This window comes from Zeugodacus cucurbitae, chromosome 6 (genome assembly GCF_028554725.1).
Source record: "Zeugodacus cucurbitae isolate PBARC_wt_2022May chromosome 6, idZeuCucr1.2, whole genome shotgun sequence".
NCBI classification, from domain to species: Eukaryota; Metazoa; Arthropoda; class Insecta; order Diptera; family Tephritidae; genus Zeugodacus; species Zeugodacus cucurbitae.
The window spans coordinates 358349-380825 of NC_071671.1; the positions used below are offsets into that span (position 1 = coordinate 358349).

Here is a 22477-nt window from a genome sequence, read left to right on the forward strand (position 1 = left end):
AGTCAATCCTACCCAAACAATTTTACTCAACGAGAACACTTGATTTTATTTTAAACCACCCTGTGCATTGTTTCTTAAAATACTTATTGTGTCTATTTGTTACAGTGCTATTTTCAAAGCTCCTTCCAAACATTTCCTTAAGTATAGCTCATGCACTTTGCAAAAGTTGTAAGCGAGTTTACTCGAATTGAGAGTATTTTTTTTTGCAAAATTTCCATCCTTGATTTATTTTATTCGTGTAAATTGTGATTTCTTCTTAATGCCAATTGTTTTGGCAAACAAATTGGCCAAAAATGTCTGTACATTATAAATTCAAAAGTGCACTAGACTTTGACACCGTCACGTTTGACGGTCTTAATATTTCAGTTGGAGATCTAAAAAAGGCAATAATACACCAAAAACGTTTGGGAAAAGTGACAGATTTTGATCTACAAATAACAAATGCTCAAACTAAAGAAGGTATGTGTTTTAATTAGTGGATTTGTCAATCAACATAATATTCCAAGAAAACTATAGCGATAAAAGTGCATTTATGTATATTTTGAATAAATACATTATTCCTATTTATTGGTTACTGGTTACATCAGCTAAAAATATAGTTATTCACATGAAAAAATTAATTTAGCATATAAAATAATTCAATAACCAATCGACCGTATGTACTCTAACTTATATATTAATTACTTACAAAATAGTACGGCAGAAGTTCGATGTCTATCATTATTATATGAATGCTTTGTGTTTTTGTATTATTTAAAACTGAACTGAGCTTCCTGAAACAGTTCAGTTCAGTTCAGTACAACAACAGCAAGGTCCTGAAAACGGAAATCTAGAGTTTAAAAGTTGACAATTATTTACATTCTACATTGCCATAAAGTATATTATTATTTATATGCTTGGACCGTGAATAATAAACTTCAATTTCTTCAAGAATACCAAGATGATTCTGCTTTAATACCTAAGAACACATCGCTTATTATCGCGAGAATTCCGATATCTCAACCCAAAAAGGCGTGGAATACCCAGAATATAGAAAAAGCACAACAAACGCGAGTCATATCACGAGGAGATGCAAATTCTTTAGACTTATCAAAAATGAAAGGTAGTGAAGAAGACAAAATTTTTGAAATGATGATTCAAAGTACTGCTGATTACGATCCGAAAAGGTAAGAGTAAACAAATTTAAACAAATTCATTGATTTATAAACTGATTAATAAATAATCATAGGTTATTTTCTTGCCTTATGGACTCCATAAGTTAAAGGACATTATCGGTAGTAATTTTTTTCCAAATATATATACATTTACCATATAAAAGACTACTTGTTATAAATATGCAACACTTATACTTATTGATATACTTTCTATTAATACTATATATTTAATTTTGTAGTTATCATAGAATAAGAGGACATTCACAAATTGGAGATGTTCCGCCAACGTATCGATGTAACAGATGCAAAAAAACGGGACATTGGATTAAAAATTGTCCTTACACTTTAGGCAAGGAACATAGTGACATCAAAAGAAATACGGGCATACCAAGATCATTTCTCGATAAGGATGATAAGTAAGCAATATATAACATTCCTCATTTATAATTTATATTTAAAAATTTTATATTTAACTGTTACTAAACAAAGATTGTTTGAATTCGTTAACATGTTCCATATCCAATTATTCGGTAGTGAATAACCGATATTGAAATTAATTGCAATGTCTTTATTATTTATACCCATCCAGACAAATATTTAATAGGTAGGGAATGCAAGGCGTTTTGTAGTTTTATCTGTAAATATTTTTACAAAAGAAATATTGCAGAGTAAATTATTAAAAATTCTCTTAAACGGATTGTGTTATTTATTGTAGCCTTTTTCTTCGAAATTACATAATTACTATTTTCATACACCGATTTCTATTTCACTGTACAGTTAATTTCATATATTTTCCAAATATTTTTAATTAATTATTACTTCAGTTCTGTTCACATTTTTCAATGTCCGTTTGCTTACAGCGAGTCCCGAAACTGCAATAACTAATACATATTTATATGTATTTCCTCATTACTAGCTCATGCCACCACATATTACAACTCTTTTCCTATATCTACATTTAGGTAGCCTCGATGATTACCCGTACTATGCTTAGACATGATTTATATAACCCCTACAGCATCGGCGAACCAACTTTCCAAGTGGAAGCGGATTCAATCTTTATTAGATAATTATATGAATATGTAGCTCTGTATATTCTTATTTATTAAGATAATCTATTTTTTAATACTATAAGAAGTTAATTCTTCGAATTCTAAAACTGAAATTTCTTCAGAGAAACGTCAGCAGATTTCCCAGAGCCAAAAGTGTCAATTGAGAAAAAAAAGGAAATTCCGGATGACTTGATATGCAGCATTTGTAAAGACCTCTTCGTTGATGCTGTTATGATTCCGTGTTGTGGAAGTTCGTTTTGTGATGACTGTAAGTTAAGAGTTATATAGTTTTATTTTTACTACAAATATAAGTTTTTAGGTGTACGCAGTGCACTACTCGAATCGGAAGACAATGAATGTCCAGATTGTAAGGAAAAGGGCTGTTCGCCGGGTTCATTGATTCCAAATCGTTTCTTACGAAATTCAGTAAATGCGTTCAAAAATGAAAATGGCTATACAAATATAAGATCCAAAATAGGTATTTTTTAACAAACAAAATATTTGATATGAAATATTAACAAATCGTTGATTTTTTATTCGTTGAAGAAAAATCTAATAATTATGAAGAAAATACATCAGCAAAGATGAAAGTGAACAATGTTAATACAGCTGACGCTAACAAGTCGGTAGAAGTGCGAGCAGAAACGGTCACTCCAAAGGAGGCACTGAAATTGGACAATGGGTCACAAGTCAAGATGGTTGAAAACCGAACAAAGGTTGAGACAGCCAAAACTGAGGAGGTGGAGTCAGATTATGAGGATAATATTACTATAATGATGCCTCCAGTGCCGGTTAAGAACTTGAATAGTGGAACAACTGAACTTAGTGGGCGTAGCGTTAGTCATCCGAAACCCCCGGGTATAGAAAACTCACCACATCATAGACAGCAGGTAACTCTTTTTCTATTTTCGATACATAAATTGTTTTAGTTAAGTTAACCCAAACATATTTTGAAATTACAATACGAATTGTCTGAGTTACTCTGTAGCATTAATTTCAAAAGAAACAGAAACGTGTCCTACATATAAGACCTATTTTATCTATGGTCCAGTATGAGTATTACAAAAAAGCTGTCGTATAAAATACTAATATAACAATATTTATATAAGTTTTCATACTATAAGTACAATAAGAGAAAACTAAAAATTACACAAAACTTACTTATTTAGAATAATTGGACATGGTTTGTTGCTTCAAATAATTTTAACAGTTTTTATAAACAAATGCAAATACGATTGAGTATATATTTTAATATGGAAATTCTTTGAATGGGAATAGTCTAGGCCAACTGCTTTTAAGATGAAAATAATGTTCGGTGGAGTATTTTTTTAACGTTTTTATAATAAAGTAGAATATTTTATAAAAACTATGTGAATTTATTTTTCAAAAACATGTAAATAATATGTATGTAAATTTTGTAAAATTTTAAGGTTTACCCTGCATACATAGTTGAGTCTTTGAGTGTATGACGAAATATTTTTTGATTCAAGGGCATAGTTTCGTAAAATAATTAAACGTTTTTATTCAAAGCAAATTTTCATTAAATATTTCCCAGCACAAGTTATAGCCTATAAGCCTATTATATTACTGGATGTGAAAAATAATATTATCAAAACTTTTATGGTTAATTTATTTATAATTGTGTGGACGGTAGAAGATAACAATTCATTATAAAAGCAACAACATAAGCACCCGTTATAATGTAAATATAAATTCTTGGCATATCAAAAATATATTATATGTATACTTTTAACTACTAATGCATGGTGTATTTTTCAGTATACTGATTCAAATTTTGTTTTCATTCACGAAAATCCTGATGAATACCAAAAAGAGTGTGTAAAATAATAATAATTTGACAATAATAATTTGTTTCGATTGTATGCAATACGCACTTTGTGGCAATAAGGCTTATGAATGAATGGTAATAGCTTCAGACCGAAAATTTGTTTCTAAAAACTTTGTCTGCTTTATTAATGGATTGGTTCAAAAGATGGAGTATATTATTGCTTAATACAATTTGTAAGCAGAGATCGAAAGATTCAAGTGGAAGCACTTCATTGTAATTTTTACAACATATTTCTGTAAAAGGAGGAATAAAATATCCAAAAATGTTAAACTGTGACTGGGTTATTTGTGTCAGGTATTGGTGTATTAAAACAAAAATTACGCTCGAAACAACAGGAGGCATTGTTTTCTTGTATTGATTATTTGGCGGATTTATAATCTGGACAAGATTTGCTGCATATTATTAACTGCGAAAGTTGCAAAAAACCAATGAATGAGTGAAATTTATACGAGAAATGTGACGCAATGAAATATTAAAAAAAATATATATATATACAAAATAAACAAAAATATGTACAAATATTGATATAACATTTTTTAATAACACATTTATTTTTAGGTATCACCTTCAGATACCCATAAGAGTGATAATCATCTTGGATTAGATACTCAAACTAACGAATGGGATCAAGATTACAAATTAGAAAGGGATTATCCTGAAGAAGATGCGAATGGCAACGTATTTTATAAAAATTCTACGGCGAAACAGCTCACGCATCCTATAAATGCATCAATGCATTACGGGCCGAATAAGATTCAACTACGTCCACCTAGACCGAATCATTTAATGGATGTATATTCAGGTCCGCCAAATAGAGCTAATCCTTATCAGCAGATGCCACTTCCACATGTAATAGCTCAAGATACAATAGTTCAAGGGCAACCTATGTTGCCATTCGGAGTATACAATCCTATGGGCCCTAGGCCTACTGTCACGTATGTATTAAATGTCAGAGAATATCCTATCTTTGGTTTAGAGTGCAAGAGTGCTAAGTAATTTTTTTTTTTTCGAATATGATGACAAAAATCATTAAACATTTATCATTTCGCATGCCTTTTGCGTAGTGATGTTTGAAAATATATTTCTTTGAATATGAGTCACAATGAAAATGAACTTAGCGTTTTTTGATAAATGAACAATTTATATTTTAGTTATCAACATTCTGTTCGACCGATGTTTCATAATGCTCCACCTGGCTTTCCACCAATCAGATGCCCACCAGCTGAGATGCATCATGCTAACAGTAATTTGGCTTCAGTTTATCAGGGTGTAGCAGCTAAAGTTGGTACTGGGTAAATATGACTGAAATTAAGTCAAATGAACATATTATCTTAATAATCTCAATGAATATTTAGTATAATTGAAGATCCACTTGAAACTTTTAACCGACTTATGAAAGAAAAAGAACGCCGGAGAGAAGATCGACGTCGTTCTATGGAACGTCGCCGTTCCTGGTCTAATGAAAGACACAATCGTGGACGAATTCCTGCCTCACCATATCGACGAATTTCTCGTGAAGTCAAGGAGAAGGTTAGACCACATGATACAGAAAGGAAGCGCGATAATGGATTTGATCGTAATAAGTCAAATAGAAGGAGACGATCTAACTCGTTTAGTGATAAAAGTTCCAGGTATATATGGGTTTACATAAACAAAATAAATAATTTAAATTATTTGATTTTAATAGATCAAGATCTTGGTCCAAATCTCCAATAAAAAAACGTTCCAGATCGCCTTATAATAAACGTTCACGAAGCCGCACTCATACATTTCAAGAAAAGTACGTAAGCAGTATTTGATTTAATTAAGTGAAATTAAATAAATGAAATTTTACTTTCAATTTGTAGACGGGACACTGGCAAAAGTCATAATATAAGAGGAGATTTACATTCGGAATCAACAATGCTAAGGTCAAATATTCTTAATACGCAATTATGCAATTTATTGAAATAATATTTATAATTTATTTCAATTGACAGACGTAGCACAAGTGAAGAAAGAACTCGTTCTTTACGGCAAAACAACTTGGATTGGTATTCTCATCAAGGTAGTACCATTGGTTCGTTTGAATCTGACAGATATCCAGTTTCAAGAAAGGAGAGGTAAAGTATTTGTGAGACTCGAAATTTGTATATTTATAATTTACAATTTTTATTACAGATTTAATGAGAATCCACATGAGAGCTTAGAACCTCCACCACCTGGTTATGAGCTCAATCCATCATCTTATAATAGCGCTTACCATTTTAATCAGCAAGATTATATGAATTCAAGAAAGCGAAAAGATCGTCCCTCGTGTGACACAAAAGATAAGAAACAATTAGAGTTTCGAGGTGGCTCAGATAAAGGTGATGTGAAAACCATAACGAGAATTACTGAAAAAAAAGTTAGAAGAACTCGGAGTCCCACGCCAGTGTCAAAGAAAAGGTCTGGTAGTTGTGAGAAATTCGAAAAGAACAATAGTAAACGTTCGCGAAACAATATTATTTCTTCTCGAAAAAGTATTGAACGAAGCAAGCCAGATGATTATTATAAACGAGAAGGCAATTCGAATGAGGCATCAAAGCGAAATAATGAAAAAGATTTTGAGAAATGTATGAACACATCTGACGATCTAATAGTAAAAGAAATAGAAGCAAATTCTGTAAAGAACGAAAACTCAGAAAATTATGATCGCAATAAAAGCCCTGAAAAACAGAAAACTAAACATAGCAGTACCATAAGTAAAGAGGATGAATTGCGTTCGAATTCTAGCAAAGATGAGAAAAACTTAAAGAAACCCAAAGATAAGGATCGTAAAAAGAAAAGGAAAGATAAAGAAAGAAGAAAAACGAAGAAAGACAAAAAAAGTAAACGGGATCGAGAAAGACAAAAGAACTCAGCTGAATCTGAGGAAAGGAAACAACATGATGAATTTGATGAGGCAAAAGATGTTTATATATCAAGAACACCGGAGTTGAATATATGCCATAACATTTCAAACATTGACGATATAACTTCAAATGAGGAAAGTAAGGTGATTACAAATAGTTCATTATCTTTTCGAGATAATGTTGATACAATAAAAAGTAGTGATCAAGAAAACTCTCAAGATAAGGTTAAAACAGACTTAAATACAAACGATACTGAATTTAGACGTGTTGATTCAGTACTAGATATTCTTGATTATGAGACTGAATTCGACGACTTAAATTCTCAAGGTCAACAAAAGGTAAAAAATAATGCTCCCGTCCCTGAACCTTCAAAATGGGAAATTGATGACCATAATATATGCGTTGCTAGTCAAATAATTAGTTTAGAGCCCAAAGAAGGCACTGATTACCAGAATGAGAAGTTAACGAATGATAAAGTAACTAATGAAGTATTGCGTAAAGCCGAAAATGCAATATTTGCTCGCGCTATTAAGGCTATATATCCTTTTGATAAATCTGATGGTAATAATGATAATCAGAGGGTGTACAGTGAATCACTACCGAGGATTGTTCCGAAAGACAAAATTAAAAACTTTGAAATCACAGTACCAACTAGTAATAGCCAAGAACGCTCTGTGCAAATAAAAGATGATTCCTCACATTCCCCCAAAGTGGTTAAATCGGTAAAAGAAAGATTAGGAAGCAAAGTCACTACGAAATATGACTACTCACCTAGTCGGGAAAGCCGCAACAAACAGCATATGAAGAGTAATCCAGTTGGTCAAAATGCTTATGAACGGTCGGAAGAGCGAAACAGAAATAAATTTAAAGATCGAGGTCGCGATAGTAGGAATAGCCGTGAAAATCGTGACAGAGGTGCAAATAAGTTTACAAATCTATCAAGTAGAGATAGAGATCGAGAAAGAAATCGTGATCGCGATAGATGTCATGAAAATGACAAATATAGAATCAAAGAGCGTGAAAGAATCCGCGATCGTGAAAGAGATCATATTCCAGATAGTCGTCACAAATCTCCAAAGCAATCAAATCGTGAAATTGAAATGGCATCAAGAAGTAGGCCACGTATTAGAGATAGAGGTGATGCTGAAAGCTCGTATGCCACTACAGGACCTAAGGGTAATGAAAATAAAACTAACAACTTGAAAGATAAAGATAAGTCGAAAAAAATAGGTTTGGAAAATCGTGATACCGAGGTTTGTTCTTCAAACGTAGACAAAATGCATAAAAAGAGAAGCCTTTCAAAAGAAAGGAATAAAAGTGAAACTCATAATATTAAAAAGTATTTCACTGAAACGGAAAATATATTGAAATCGCATAACTTAAGCTCCGGCAGTTCTTCAGGGTCTGCTGATACGAGCTCTGATTCTGAATCTGATGAGGATAAGCCAAGGAAAAAGCCCAAGTATAAAAAAGACAAAAAGCATCACAAACGTTCAGAATCAGCAGAATCCATTATTAGTTCAAAAGAAAAACATGCGAAAAACAAAAAACGAAATAAATCTTCAAAGAAGAAGAAGAAAAACAAAAAATAGTTTTTCATACTTCATATTTTAAATAATAATTGGAAATATTTAATGTATAGCTATTATATTAGATTTTGTGTAATATTGAATAAGAATGTAATCATACATACAGATGAGTGTATGACCCAATAAATAATGAATAAACTAATAGATTTTAATTATTATTTATATAAGAACTTTGTAGATAGTCTCTTCTGAATATATGTTCAAATATCAATTTAACTTGGCTAGTATTCAAAGAGAACTGATTTCGGGTTCCGTTGGATTAAGTAACAATCGATATTAGAAAAATATGGTAACCATTTGTTATTATAGTATACACATTTGACTTTAATCATACAAGGTGAATTAATAGAATTAGAAATCATATAAACAAGGACAAGGACTATTTGATTTTTGATACTTCAATAGCAATATAACGTATGATTTTACTTTTCTAATTTGTTTCGTGATTTAAATATTAATGCACATATCAATTAAATATGTATGTGCGTTACTACGCAGTTCTGAAGCGTTTTAAAACTGGTAAGATATTTCATTTGACAAATTGATAGCTTTTTGGAGAAAGAAGGGCAACGCTGCTAATAGTAGATTGAGCTACATTTTTATATACAAATTACGGATTTGAGTAGATTGAGCGATGCTATGTAGTACCAATCGTCATTATTTTCAAAATCTTTAACGTTACAGAAAAAGCATTTATTAAAATATGATTTTAGTTGTAACAAAGAATTTATTTCATTTTTGTATTTAAATACAAAATATAAATTTTGATTTACATGCTAAAAATAATTATGAATTGATTGATATTGGTAGTTGCCTGATTTACCAAAATGTTACAAGATTCAAAATATATATATGACTTAAGAATATATTGTTATTACTTCGCGACCTCCTCCCCGCACCATTAACACCTTTTCTAGACCCTCGGTAAGAACCTCTAAAAATTCCATATCTGCAAATACAAAAAAGTATAGTAAAACCGCATGTAAAATATAGCGTGGTCTGACAATTATTCTGGCTACACGGATTTATGGCATAACAATTTTTATATAATTTTAAAAGGATACAATTGCTTTCACGATCGATTTTAGATTCTCGTGGTGGTCCAGGTAAATTCATTATGACAAGTTGGGCATCTTGTGATTTATTTACAATAACTTCGTTTAGTTTAACAGCCGTGTGCATTCGGCGAACATTAATTTCATCACTAAAAATAATATTAAATATTTAGTATGTAGTACAATCTTTAAAACATATCTCTGAAAGGAAATTCTTAATTTGGCTGTTATAATAATAATACGCACGGTTTTAAGTTTGTGTTTGAATTTCCGCCTAAAATATTTTTTTCAGGCTTCTCATCTTCACTTTGTCCTTTCTCTACAGTATTTAATGTCGATCCATTATCCAATTTAGCATCTAGTGAGTCGATTTCAGCCTCTTTTGTCTTCGCCTTTTCATCGCCATCTGCCTCCTGATAATTACATAATATCGTAATGTACATATAAATAAATTTAATTTTTGATATATAAACTATAAATATAATCTACATTAGTTTGTAATAATATACATAAGTTACATTCGATTTTCGACAGTGAACAAAATATAAAACAATGAACATTGAACGATAAAAATCACACTTTGTGATAAGTTTCCAAAAAACAGGTACATTGGTATCTAAAACCCTCTACCATCATACATTCACCAAATCAAATTTTGCTTTTAAAATAGGGTTTGGAAACTAAAAAAAAAAATAACGAGCGAAGATCGAACACAACTCATAATAAAGCCTGTGGTACTTTGTTTGCGATATGCGTACATCATTTCCAAAGATATATTAATTTGGAATAAAACCTTAATATTGAGTTATAAAATGAAATACATTCGGGAAGCTTCGGCAAACGAAGTTCTTAATTGATTTTGTTGTACTTCCCTTCTTTGAAAAGAAGTAAACATAGATGTAACCTTACTAATCTAATGTAACGGATATGAATGTATTAATGGACATTTTACGCTTACATTTTCATGCTTTTCCTCTACATTTACTGTTGGATCTGCAAACCGAACCTTTGAAGAAGTCTTCGTTGCATCATGATGATGATCAACAATTGTCTGCACCTGCAATGTATCATGAATTGAAACAAGGTTGATTCATTCTGAAAAGTGAATATTAATTTGGCTATGCCAAACAAGTAATACCCTTCACGCTTATGCTTCATGGACTTATATAATTATTATATTCGTACAGCTAATTCAATAATACTAATTTCGTTATTGTACACTGAAGCGTGATGGGTGTACAAATAAATCAATAAAAATATCGTGAATTGACAAGAAAAACTATTTAAAAACAGTAAGAAGAAGCGGAAAGGTGGTATTTACATACATATATAACCGCTATAACTTTAAATATATGCACTTATTAAGTTTATAGGCGAAACGTAATATGACTTATTGTCTTTACTGAGTTTTTCTTGTTATCCATCGATATAAATGTGGTATGATCGAAAACTAATATGAACATTATGATTATTACGTGTAAAAAAAACTTATATTTTTTACATTAAAACTTAATAGGCAACATATAATTATGCTGATTCGGAAATTTATGACCCTTCATCCTTAAAAAGTCCATAAAACTTGACAGAATATTTGTTCAACTAGTTTTTATGAAAACTATGTTTAAGTTTTGTATACTAAGGACACTTCGTCATTATACCATATATATTTTTTTCTGTACTTTTGGTTATTAACTGTTGATTTAGCTGCAATTTTGTATGCAGTAGGGTAACTTTATTCCGAAAATACTTCCTACAATTATCAATGTATTTATGTGTGTATTATAGTATTAATATGAAATGCATGATGAAGAAAATATGATGACATTTTCAAATACTTTAAGTTATTCTCAGCCTTTACCAAAGGTAACTTATCATCCCCGGTGGTTTCCTTAAAATCCACTAGAGTCTGTACCTTTTTTTTAAAAACAGACAATATGTGAAACGTATTCAAGAATTTTAGAAAATTTTTGGATTAAACAAATTTTGACGATTACTTCTATTAAATGCCGTACTTACTATTTTAGAGTTTTCTTTCTTATTTAAACGAAGTTCTCTCAACATTTGATTTCTCTGCTCCATCATCAACGTTCGCTCGTATGTGTAGGCAGATATATCGCTGTTCATCTAATAAAAATTTATTTAGATATTAATGTGTGTAAGTCAAATTATTAAATTAGGTCTTACCATTTCTACAACCTCCACGTCGGCTTCTATACGTAAATGATATAGAAAGGTTTTTAAGTCTTTTTTCATTTGGATTGAATTATCCTCCATTTGTGCGACCGTAAAAATTCTCAATTTGCAGTTTCTCCAAGTACGATGTTGTTTCAACAGAAATGGTAATAACATAAGGAGACCCCCATCGTGTACAATCCACCAAATGTCGATATTACCCCCGATCTAGCGAAAATTATATTTAAGTTATATTATAATAGTATAAAGCACGGTGCTAATAATATTATTCTCGATGGCATCGCAATTATCCGGACTGATCTTTCTTTTTATACGAATAACAATACACTTACCTTATGATTAGATTCTGGAAAGAAATTTATTCCTTTCGGAACTAGTAGAGCCATGTGGCAGGCAGCTACTGTTCGAACGGTTTGTATAAATGTTTTCCAACTTTGTTTACCCTCTTGCCTCCAACTGTAGGGCCACCCAATAATAACCGTATTTGGCTTCATACCTCCAAGACCTATTGTCTGAATTCTGAAATTATATTTTTAAATTGTTTTTTGTTGGAAAACCAATTTAATATCATAATTAATACACAATATTTATATGTACTTACACTGAGCTTAAACCTTCGCCTATATCTCGTGATACCATTACATCACAGAAGCCTTTCACTTTTTCATCGTCCATTAATTTTCTCAAAGCCGCCTTGGCGTCTACAGCTCTATTCGTAATTTTATGATGGTCACCTTGAATAACTGACACACATATTGTTAAACCTTTGCCAGCTTTGAGTTGAGTAGCAAACGCAAATATTTTTCTGTATTTCGGCATGAAGTTGTCATTGAATTTTGACAACACTAAAATTTGCGGACGCCAATTTTTGGTGTGTGGTGGACCTTCTTCTAAGCGTAATAAGGAATATCTGGCAGCTGTTAATGCCATTCCTCTGATTCCGTCTCCCCATTCTTTTTCGGCTCTATAAATAGTTAAAAGGTTGAAAACGGATTAAATTCTACGAATAACGAAAATCGTTATATAGTAAATGAGGATTGGAGAAAATGTACAACTTGTTGCAAGAGTATAAAAATAAAATTGATGTTCACGATAATATAGGAATACAATTCTTCTTCATAGTACTGCACCCAAATTTAATGCAACCTAATTTTAAAAGCTAAATTGAATAGTATTATTTGCAACCATAGGGAATCAATTTGGCTACTAACTCTATTATTGTTAAACATATTTTCATTTTCAAATACCAACTGAATTCCGGTGAATTCTTAGTTGATGTAACCGTTAACTCTCCGAAATCATCTCAAATAATAAATATTTCTTTTATTAAACGGTTTTCAGAGAAGTTTATTGGGAAATTAAAATTATGTTAAGTATGTATGTAGAGGATATGCATGCATTAACTTACCCACGATATTCAATATATTTGTATATTACTATGGCCATTCCCATTGCAATCAAGGCAAAGTACCAAGATGTCATAAACATTATTGATATACACAAAGTCAAGCCAACTAATGACAATCCCCAATGGTAGAACTTAAATCGTGGCCTCCAGTTTGGTGTTCGTAGCAAAGTTTGCACAGCGCAAGCAAGATTCACAAATCCGTAGCACATAAGGAAAAACATAGATAATAAAGGTGCCAGTAGATCAACATTACCTAAAAAATTAACCAATCATAAAAAATTGTAATTATAAATTTTTTTTAAACACTTCACAAAAGATATACATAAGTATTTCAAAAATTAGATTTTAGATTTTTTAATGGTGCTGCTCAGCAACCCGATGCCAATATACTACATAATATATAATATACAAATTAAGGTATTTCGGATTCACATCGAAATTTGATCGGTTACATACCCAATAATATTCCGCATTGACATATAACAATTGTTAGAAGCAAGGCTCTTGTAGGTTCTCCACGTTTAGAAGAAACCGCAAACGGTGATAAAAATGGAATGATTTCGTCTCTTGCTATTGCTTGCAATAGACGAGGTGCCCCTGTTAAACTTTGTAATCCTGCACCAAGTGTCGATAAGAACGATCCAACCAATATTACCCACTGGTTTGGCCACGCTATATTTGCGACTACTAGCTTACCACCTATAGATTGGCCAAATCTATTAAGAGAGAATAACAGTGTTAATATAAATACAATAAGAATACTAATTACGTACTTGTCTCGTAAGAGAAGATTATCCACCGTTCCCGCAAACAACATAACACTTGATAAATACACAGTACTTGTTGTTAAGATAGCGCAAATAGTTCCGATCGGTATACTTTTCTGAGCATCCGCTAAATCTCCAGACCTATTAGATCCCGCCATTATGCCTACAAATGTGTACTCATATACATATATACCTGCATGAGAATCCACATATCTGAATGGAATGCTTACCTGTTACTGATGGGAAAAATATTCCAATAAGTAATGTAAACGAAGTCGTTATATCAGCCACAATCTGATTGTAAGTAGATGGTGCCATATTTTCAATATCAACTGTATTTTTTCCATATGCGATTAATTGACCTTTCTAAATAAGATATAATTAAATATCGATTAAACATACATAAATTGTAAAATGACTTTTTTCCTTAAAATATTATGTCTATAACCACAAATATAATAATTTGAAAAATACTTACTTCCAAAAACGATGGGAAAATGTTTTCATAAAACACGCCACTAGCAAGACCCCTGATACCTTTTACTTTGGTCACATTATTATCTGATATTAAACAAATCATTATTGCTTAATAAAAAAAATTAAATCAAGTAATATCTATAACGTACTTGTGTAATACTCATCGCATCCATTATCATTGCAAAAGAGGTCTGACAAAAGTGTATCACTTTTAGTGCAATTGTCTATTGGAATATCTTTCAGTAACCGCTTCCCAAGGACACACATGCTGAAAGTAATATAGTTTGCGAGAAGTTCATACTTAAAATTTTATTGAAGTCTTACTAAAGTTTTTCGTTTCCATGAATATTGTCGAATATTCCAATGTAAACCGCTATTATAGAGAATATTACACATGCCAAAGCAACCGCTGCAAATTTATTTACAAACTTTACTCCCAAAAACACAATTAAACCTAAAATGTAAATTTTTTGTTTATTTGGGAACTTTAAAGTGAATTAATTTTTAATGTGTTAGTCACCCATAACAAGCAAAAGCAATGTTCCGTAAACTCTAAAATTATTATACATCGCGTCCGGATCTTTGGTGAAATCGCCGAATATTGATGCCCACGGAGCCATATAAGTCTATCATATAGTATTATTTTTAGCAATACAGATTTAAATAAGTTTTTTAACAGGAATTTATTACCAGCACAATTTCTACAGCGCCCACAATGTACATAGCAGCTGCAAGAGTGGTTCCTGTATAGAATAACATTCCCACCGCGCCACCAAATTCCGGTCCCAAAGATCTATTTCATTTACAAATTTATCATTTCCAAAATTTACATACATATATAACTGATAATTCCATTATATTTATTACGACATCCGTATTTTAAAAGTTACCTCGAAATCATGAAATAACTTCCACCGGCAGGCACCACTCCGTTTGTAGCGATTGCTGACATGGAGATTGCTGTTAACATGGTCTATTGATATTGAGAGATTAGCGCATTGTTATTTTTTATTAATGGTGGAATATATGAAAATATTTATATATATTTGTATTGAAACTCTTTTCATGCCTTATACAGTTATGAAAATTAGTACATGGCAATGGGTAAAGGTTATCCATATTTGATAAAATTTGATAATGCAATGTGTTTAACTAATTTACAAACGCATATATTTAAATACTTGTCATCATTATTTTCTATATGATAATAACATTGGATTACTTTACTATTAGTAAAAATAATAAAATCAAGGAAAGGTTGAAATATCTGCGCCAATTTTAAATGATGAAATAGGAAACAATCGAGAAACGAGCACACCTACTTGCCATGACATGGCTGTTCAATATCTTTATATGATATACAATTCGTTTTTCTTCGACATAAAAACAGCACCTCAGCAAAATTTATTGTACTTCATACATGGTATAAGATAAAGGGCTGCATAAAGAGACATAAGTATTTATGTGTATCAAGTTGCAATGTTATATACGAACATATATGTATATTCAACATATGCATTTGTATATATAGTATTATAATTTCTTGGAACGAAACTCGATGCATACATATAAATATCATTATAGAGAGAACTCAACCTGTACAATCTCCAAAGAAAGTATATACATCTTATTTTATGTTTGATATCGTGTAACTAAATGTGAAACTTACCACACAACAACAGGTTAATACAATTAAAAATCCACATATTGCACCAGCGGTTCCCACTACCCACGTAAGTCGAATAAACAGGATAACACCAAAAATGTTTTGAATACATGGCAAGAAAACTCCGATCAATGTACCTTAAAAGAATTAATTACACCTGACTTTAACATACAAATATTACATACATATAACAAAATTAATTTGGACAGGTGTTCAATTTAATAAAAAGTGATGTATTTAATCGTCCTCTATTCAATGCTATAAACATATGTACATACATATAAATCAACCCACAACTAATATACAGAATCATATTTACAAGCATACACCCATGTGTGTATATTAAATTTTCTCATACTACATTTTTATTTATGCAAATGTACATCCATACATGTGTATGAATATCATTATTAAGCAAGTTTCTAACTACATACATACGTACTTACACTCGTTCATTCACAATTTGCAATTTCTCAAATTGTCTAAATGACTATGTTAGATACGTGTAAATATGTAGGTGTACAATATTCTTGAAGCAAGGAAAATAATATAATACAAACGTATACATACTCGTTTATGTACATTCACACATTACATAAATATAAGAATGCTTTGCCATAATCCTTGATATAACTAAGTATGTAAGTACTAGACTTGGAGCATATCAGAGATCGCAAGCGATGTAATAACAGCGCAAATCCGCTAATGAAGTATACTAAAAGCTTAACTGTCATATTTAATCTTACCCATACGAGCTGCAGGTGCAGCAGTTTTCGAATCCGGGTCAGTTGCCGATGGTATGGTGTTTTCATAATTGGCGAGTGAAGAAATAAATGTTGAAACGTGTGGTCTGGTGTCCAATTCATCGTCATATAGGTATAAGTTTGCATCGATGTTCGATTTTTCGTTATTTTGCTCTACTTGAGTATTATCACAAGGATCTTAACACAATATAAAAAATATTAATTAGTTTTCAAAGAATTTGCATGACAAAAAATAATATAAATAAGTTATGAATGGGTAAAGCTGCATATGTATAATATATGTAAATGTGCACACATGTGAATCAATGTACATAATCCAACAATGCCGATTTTATGTAGTTACAGTTTTTATAATACATACATATACCAATTTTGAAGTTTTTAAAATGATTCTCATATACATAAATTAACTAAATAGTAAGAGTATAAATTTATTAAATAGTATTAATTTATTTATATATACATACATACGATTTTTGAATACTCCAATATGGCAAACGAGTATATGAAGGACATTTCGTTTACGACACATACAGTTAACTTAAGTTTTAATTATATCAAACCAGTTCATATCCTGTTCCCTGGCTCTCAAATAACAAAATTCTTTCGTTCCTCTGGTAAATCTTATTCCACAGATATCAGAGCACATGTGAGATATTCGACACCTTCGATTCATTATCCTTTAAGATGGATATCGTTCAGGAATTTTGGTTTTTTTTCAACAAAATATTTACTTGATTTTTGGGATAACCTTTTGCTCTTTCTGCGAATTTCGTATGCCTTTAAGGTTCTGTTTATTTTCGAAAATACGAAAAAGTCACATAGAGCCATGTCGGGCGAATATGGAGATTCTCCAACTCCCGAAATTTCTGAAAAATTTCCGGTTTTTACCTATACCTTGTATGTTTTCGCTCTTGGCATAACGTAAAATGGTCAAATAACTTCCCTCCCCATTGCAAATCTGATATGTACTTTTCATTATTTACGTGCTCAAAATATTTCTATATGTATATTTGGCTACATATATGAACATATAGATAATTATCTTTTGTCTTAGAGGCATGAAATGCACACCAGAGGATATGTTGCGTAAGGAACCATGCTCTATAATTGAGGGATTATCGCTGCGGCACGAATTGAGCCGTCGGCAATCACAGTTTTACATATAGGTATTTCGTGAAAGTTTTCTGCAAGGCAGTTACCTGTGATATGATAACAAAGATTACAAAGAGAGCTTTTCTGGAAGTTTGGCAATTTGTGACCTCTCATTGGAAAATATCCTACAATCGTTATTTTATATAATATACTAATTTTTCTGATCAGAACGATAGTGTGATTCAAATACACCAAAATACAATAAGTTTCACATTACTTTCAAATACTCATTGTATTGTAAAAAGTATGAATGCGATTTTTTATTAAATTTGAGGACTACCCACCTTTATTTTCCTTTTCACTATGTGTGCCGATTTCCATTTCCACAGATTTATTTTGTACACTTTTAATAGACATGTTAGTTGGGACTCCAAATAATGTGTTACAGATTATTAACGGTCATTCTACGATTTTAAGTGTTATATTAAGTTCTTTTTGAATGAGTATTTGTATGGTTATAAACTAACTAATTTGCTTTTCCTTTTTGAGCTTTTTGTGTATTTTACATCTGAATTTTTGGGCGTAAGTCTTCAAAATTACAGAAGCAAGGATTCATGTCAAGCATGCATATGTATATATTCATATGTATTTTTTCGGACATACATATACATACATATATGTGCACAAAATACAGTTTACGTAAGTTGAGGCACGGATATACAAATCCACCGAACTGGTACCTGTTCTTGGTTAATGATCACACTTCAAATAGTTTATAAGCATACTAAATTATTCACTAATTATTGGGATAACCTTTTAAATATATTATTAAGTAAGTAATATTTATTATTTTATTATACAAGGGTGATTGTTCTCTTAACGCTTTGTTAAACTTTACAAATTTTATTTATTTTAAACGACTTTGACTTGAGTAAATATGAACTAAGTGTGTCATTACACACATACTCATTAAAAATTCACATATGTAAAGAATTAACCAAAGTATTACACTTTATTTACACTTAGTTTATCCTTAAACTAAACCACAGTTTATTTTTTAAAGAAAGGTCTATTGTAATCAAATTTCTTTTTTTTACACTCTTATGTAATTAGTTCAATATTTACATCAAATATCGTGAAAATATCACAACACTGTGGTTAATGGATCTAAATTTATTATATTTAAATAAATTGAAATTCTCTAAAATTCATATTGAAATTTCTATTAATTTCAACAACGGAGAAACTAATATTTTAAGAAGTTTCCCCGTCAAAGGGAAAATCTGTACACAGAGAATTCCTTTACAAATGTGAATCCTTGGAATGTGTATGCTGCAGAGCTTAAAGGTACCAGGACCTGCGTATTGGCGAAAAACAAATGGTGATACATAAGCAGAAGATGTCAAGTGAATCCACCACAGCATCCCTGGGCGGCATTTGTCATATAAAAAGCTTTTTATACCAGTTTAGCAAAGGAGCTATTTGACGACCAAAAGCTTCTCAATTTGCGCGGAAACATACATATTTCACCTACATAGAATACATATGTATATTTGGACACATACAAATGCAGAACATCATCTGACAATCTCAAGGTAAGTAGCTCGTGGAATATGTACATATTTCGTAATCCTAACGGAAATGAGCCATATTTGCGAGTATATACTCATACTTATATTGGGCCAGGTTATACTTATGACATAACATACTCGTATGTAATAACTTTGAAGAGGTTAGGGCCAATTAAGAAAAACGACTATTATTAACCATTCAAGTTCTGGGAATCTACAGCTTAAAATAACCATCGACTTCCTCTATCTCGGCTAATAAAAAATATATTTTGCGAGTACATTTTACAATAATTTGAAATATATACCAATCACATGTACATATTGCTATGCTAATATCTTTAAGGATCATTGTAAATATGTATATATGTATGTATACATAATAAAGCATAACTTTAGAATAGTTAAATAAATTCGTTAATATATGAATTGTACTTACCATTTATATCATTTAAAAGCTTCCCAGTTGCATTCTCATCAGTTGGATAAGGATCTGAATCATCCTCAGCTTTAGATACTTTAAATCTTTCTGGCATTATCGTGCTAAATATTTCTAATACAAATTTAATAGCAAAAAAAAAATAGAATGATTATTTTCAAACTCTAGGGTGTAATATATAATTTTATAAATACTATTTTTGCTCTAGTAATAAATAATATATTATACATATATTGAGTAAATATAATAAAGTATTAAGATCGAGTAAATTTTAATAAATGGAATTTGGAGCAATACAAATAAGTTTTTACAACATTGTTTTTTTTTTGTTTAAAGTGAACAAAAACGTTAATAATTAAAAGTTGGGAGGTTCAAATAATAGTTTATAAAATAACCACCGCCAGCCAGCCATGCACTATTTTGTAAGGGGATGTGTATGCACTTGTATATGTATGCATGTGATCTACAAATTTATTTATATACATACTCAAATGTACATACAAATGCCTATGTATGTACATTTGACTGCATAAACTTCATAATTTTGTATTCAGCCTTACACATACTTACACGTACAAGCATATCAATATACTCATACTTACTTTGCAATCCTATTGGACAATATTTCACTGGAAGTTTTCAAATACTTATACACATACCTTTCTTAATTCACTTCACTCAGTGGTAAGTCTACAATATAAGTTATTTAACCTATCGATGTTTTATAATTAAGAAACAACTTTTCAATTCTACGTTTAACAGAAAACTGATAATGCTGAGAAGCGCATGAGTAACACTAAAGAATTTTCTACTGTATATAATTTAAAATAATGGTATTCGTGACATTGGTTTCTTTTACATATTTGTTTATTGGTTTGTCCATGTCTGAATACTTACAAGCCAATATAAGAAATTATTCTTTAAAAGTTAAGGTCGATAATATTTAGTTTCATATATTGCTAGGATTAAAAATATTCGGAAATATGTGCAAACATAAATACGAAAAGCAAATAAAATCGCGATATTAACGCTCTTTGTTATACCGAAAATGTTTATTAAGTTAAGCTGAAGTAATATTTTAGCCAAAATTGTATAAGTATTTTTATATAAAACGTGGTAAACAAAAAAAGATATTTATGTACATGCACATGCACATGTTCAAAGTTTATAAAGTATTACTTATTCAGATATATGTACATGTATTTACAAACGTATGTTAGAACATTCGTATATACATATGTACATATGCATCCATATATTTCTATATGCATAAAAGTTGTATGTACGAGTATAAGGTATGTGTATATATCCATTATTCTCCTAAGCCGAAGTAATTATGTAAATATTAAACATGCTTCCATATATTAAAAAATCTATGTATCTGTATAACTAGAAAACAGATTAACATGTAAAAACTGAAAGTATAAATTAAATTAACATAATATTGGGAAAATACAATGATTAATATATATGTAAAATTTTTTACGAATATTTAATTTTCTAATCAGCGCAACGTAATTCAGGATGCATGTTTATTTTTTATAAGAAGAAAAATATTTACAATAAAAATAATTAATAATAATGCACGAATGTTTTAAATTTTATTGAGTACAGCGATGAGGGATCAAAATAATAAGGTTTTCCTAGCTGCTGTTTTACGGCAAAAAAACGTTATTTCTAAGGTATAAATTCTCAGGAGATTCTCTTTTGTTGTTGGTTGGGATTTTTCTGTCTTTCTCTTTCATAGTATTTTCTCAACTTCTTGTTGCATCATTTCCAAACAGAAAAAAAATATTTTTTATCGTTATTATCCATTTTCTATTATATTTGAATTATATTATTTGAAAATGACATTCAAAAAATATATTTAAAAATTAAAATTTTAAAATATATTATATATATTAATTTGCGCATATGCGCAAATGCAATACTGTTATGTCGTATCGAACTGTTTCGAAAGAGCTCTTTCACACGGGTCAACTCCTGTTGCGGCAATTCTTAGTTTATAGGAGAGGGGATGACGAAGAGAGGAGAATCGCGCCGAGTCTGCTGTGTTCGGCAACACGCTTTGTGTTCTTATTCGTAAAAGTTCGCTGCTACGTAACAGTGTTGCATTTGCGTACATTTTAAAATAATTGTATACAATATATATGAAAATTTTAATTTTATAATTTATTTTTTGTATGTAATTTGCAAATACATATAGAAATATGCATAATATAATTAAAATATATTAGAAAATAGATAATAACGATACAAATTAATTAATGATATATATTTTTTGGTTTGGAAACGATGCGTACAAGAAGTTGAGAAAATGATATGAAAGAGAATGAGAGAAAAACAGGAACAGAGTTGTCGAACAGAAATTGCTCGTGTAAACGCAATGGGTGACAGCAAAAGAGAATCGCCCGAGAATTAGCAACAGGAGTTGACCCGTCTGATTTGTCCAATTCTTGTTCGCGACATAAGACGTTATTCTATTAATACCGCCCCATGAAAATACTTTCTTTGTATTCTATTAATGT

At 30.7% G+C, this 22477-nt stretch overlaps 2 protein-coding genes across 5 annotated transcripts; one reads left to right on the top strand and one right to left on the bottom strand.

Moving 5' to 3' along the window:
• The first annotated feature begins 111 nt into the window (after positions 1 to 111).
• Rbbp6_1 (zinc finger CCCH domain-containing protein 13) lies at positions 112 to 11914 on the top strand. Its single transcript, XM_011186291.3, has 13 exons — positions 112 to 459; positions 932 to 1166; positions 1394 to 1570; positions 2329 to 2474; positions 2526 to 2684; positions 2753 to 3096; positions 4614 to 4990; positions 5207 to 5347; positions 5411 to 5686; positions 5743 to 5835; positions 5903 to 5965; positions 6035 to 6157; positions 6216 to 11914. The coding sequence occupies exons 1-13, from the start codon at positions 294 to 296 to the stop codon at positions 8518 to 8520; spliced, it is 4605 nt and encodes a 1534-aa protein (XP_011184593.2). The 5' UTR covers positions 112 to 293; the 3' UTR covers positions 8521 to 11914.
• Positions 9220 to 20766, bottom strand: LOC105213440 (solute carrier family 12 member 6). 4 transcript variants are annotated; one of them, XM_011186281.3, is made up of 23 exons: positions 20609 to 20766; positions 19950 to 20063; positions 16830 to 17024; positions 16087 to 16220; positions 15308 to 15390; positions 15108 to 15210; positions 14938 to 15043; positions 14742 to 14871; positions 14567 to 14685; positions 14419 to 14501; positions 14171 to 14306; positions 13947 to 14103; positions 13630 to 13889; positions 13174 to 13426; positions 12367 to 12729; positions 12098 to 12284; positions 11757 to 11972; positions 11589 to 11696; positions 11431 to 11484; positions 10531 to 10629; positions 9819 to 9985; positions 9582 to 9721; positions 9220 to 9466 (listed from the first exon to the last, which is right to left on the bottom strand). In XM_011186281.3, exons 2-23 carry the CDS (start codon positions 20044 to 20046, stop codon positions 9375 to 9377), a joined length of 3282 nt encoding a protein of 1093 aa, XP_011184583.1. In that variant the 5' UTR covers positions 20047 to 20063; positions 20609 to 20766; the 3' UTR covers positions 9220 to 9374. The 4 variants fall into 4 exon arrangements, with proteins under 4 accessions (XP_011184583.1, XP_011184584.1, XP_011184586.1 ...); XM_011186282.3 differs by having other exon boundaries at positions 20552 to 20703; XM_011186284.3 differs by lacking the exon at positions 11431 to 11484.
• Between the last annotated feature and the right edge of the window lie 1711 nt (positions 20767 to 22477).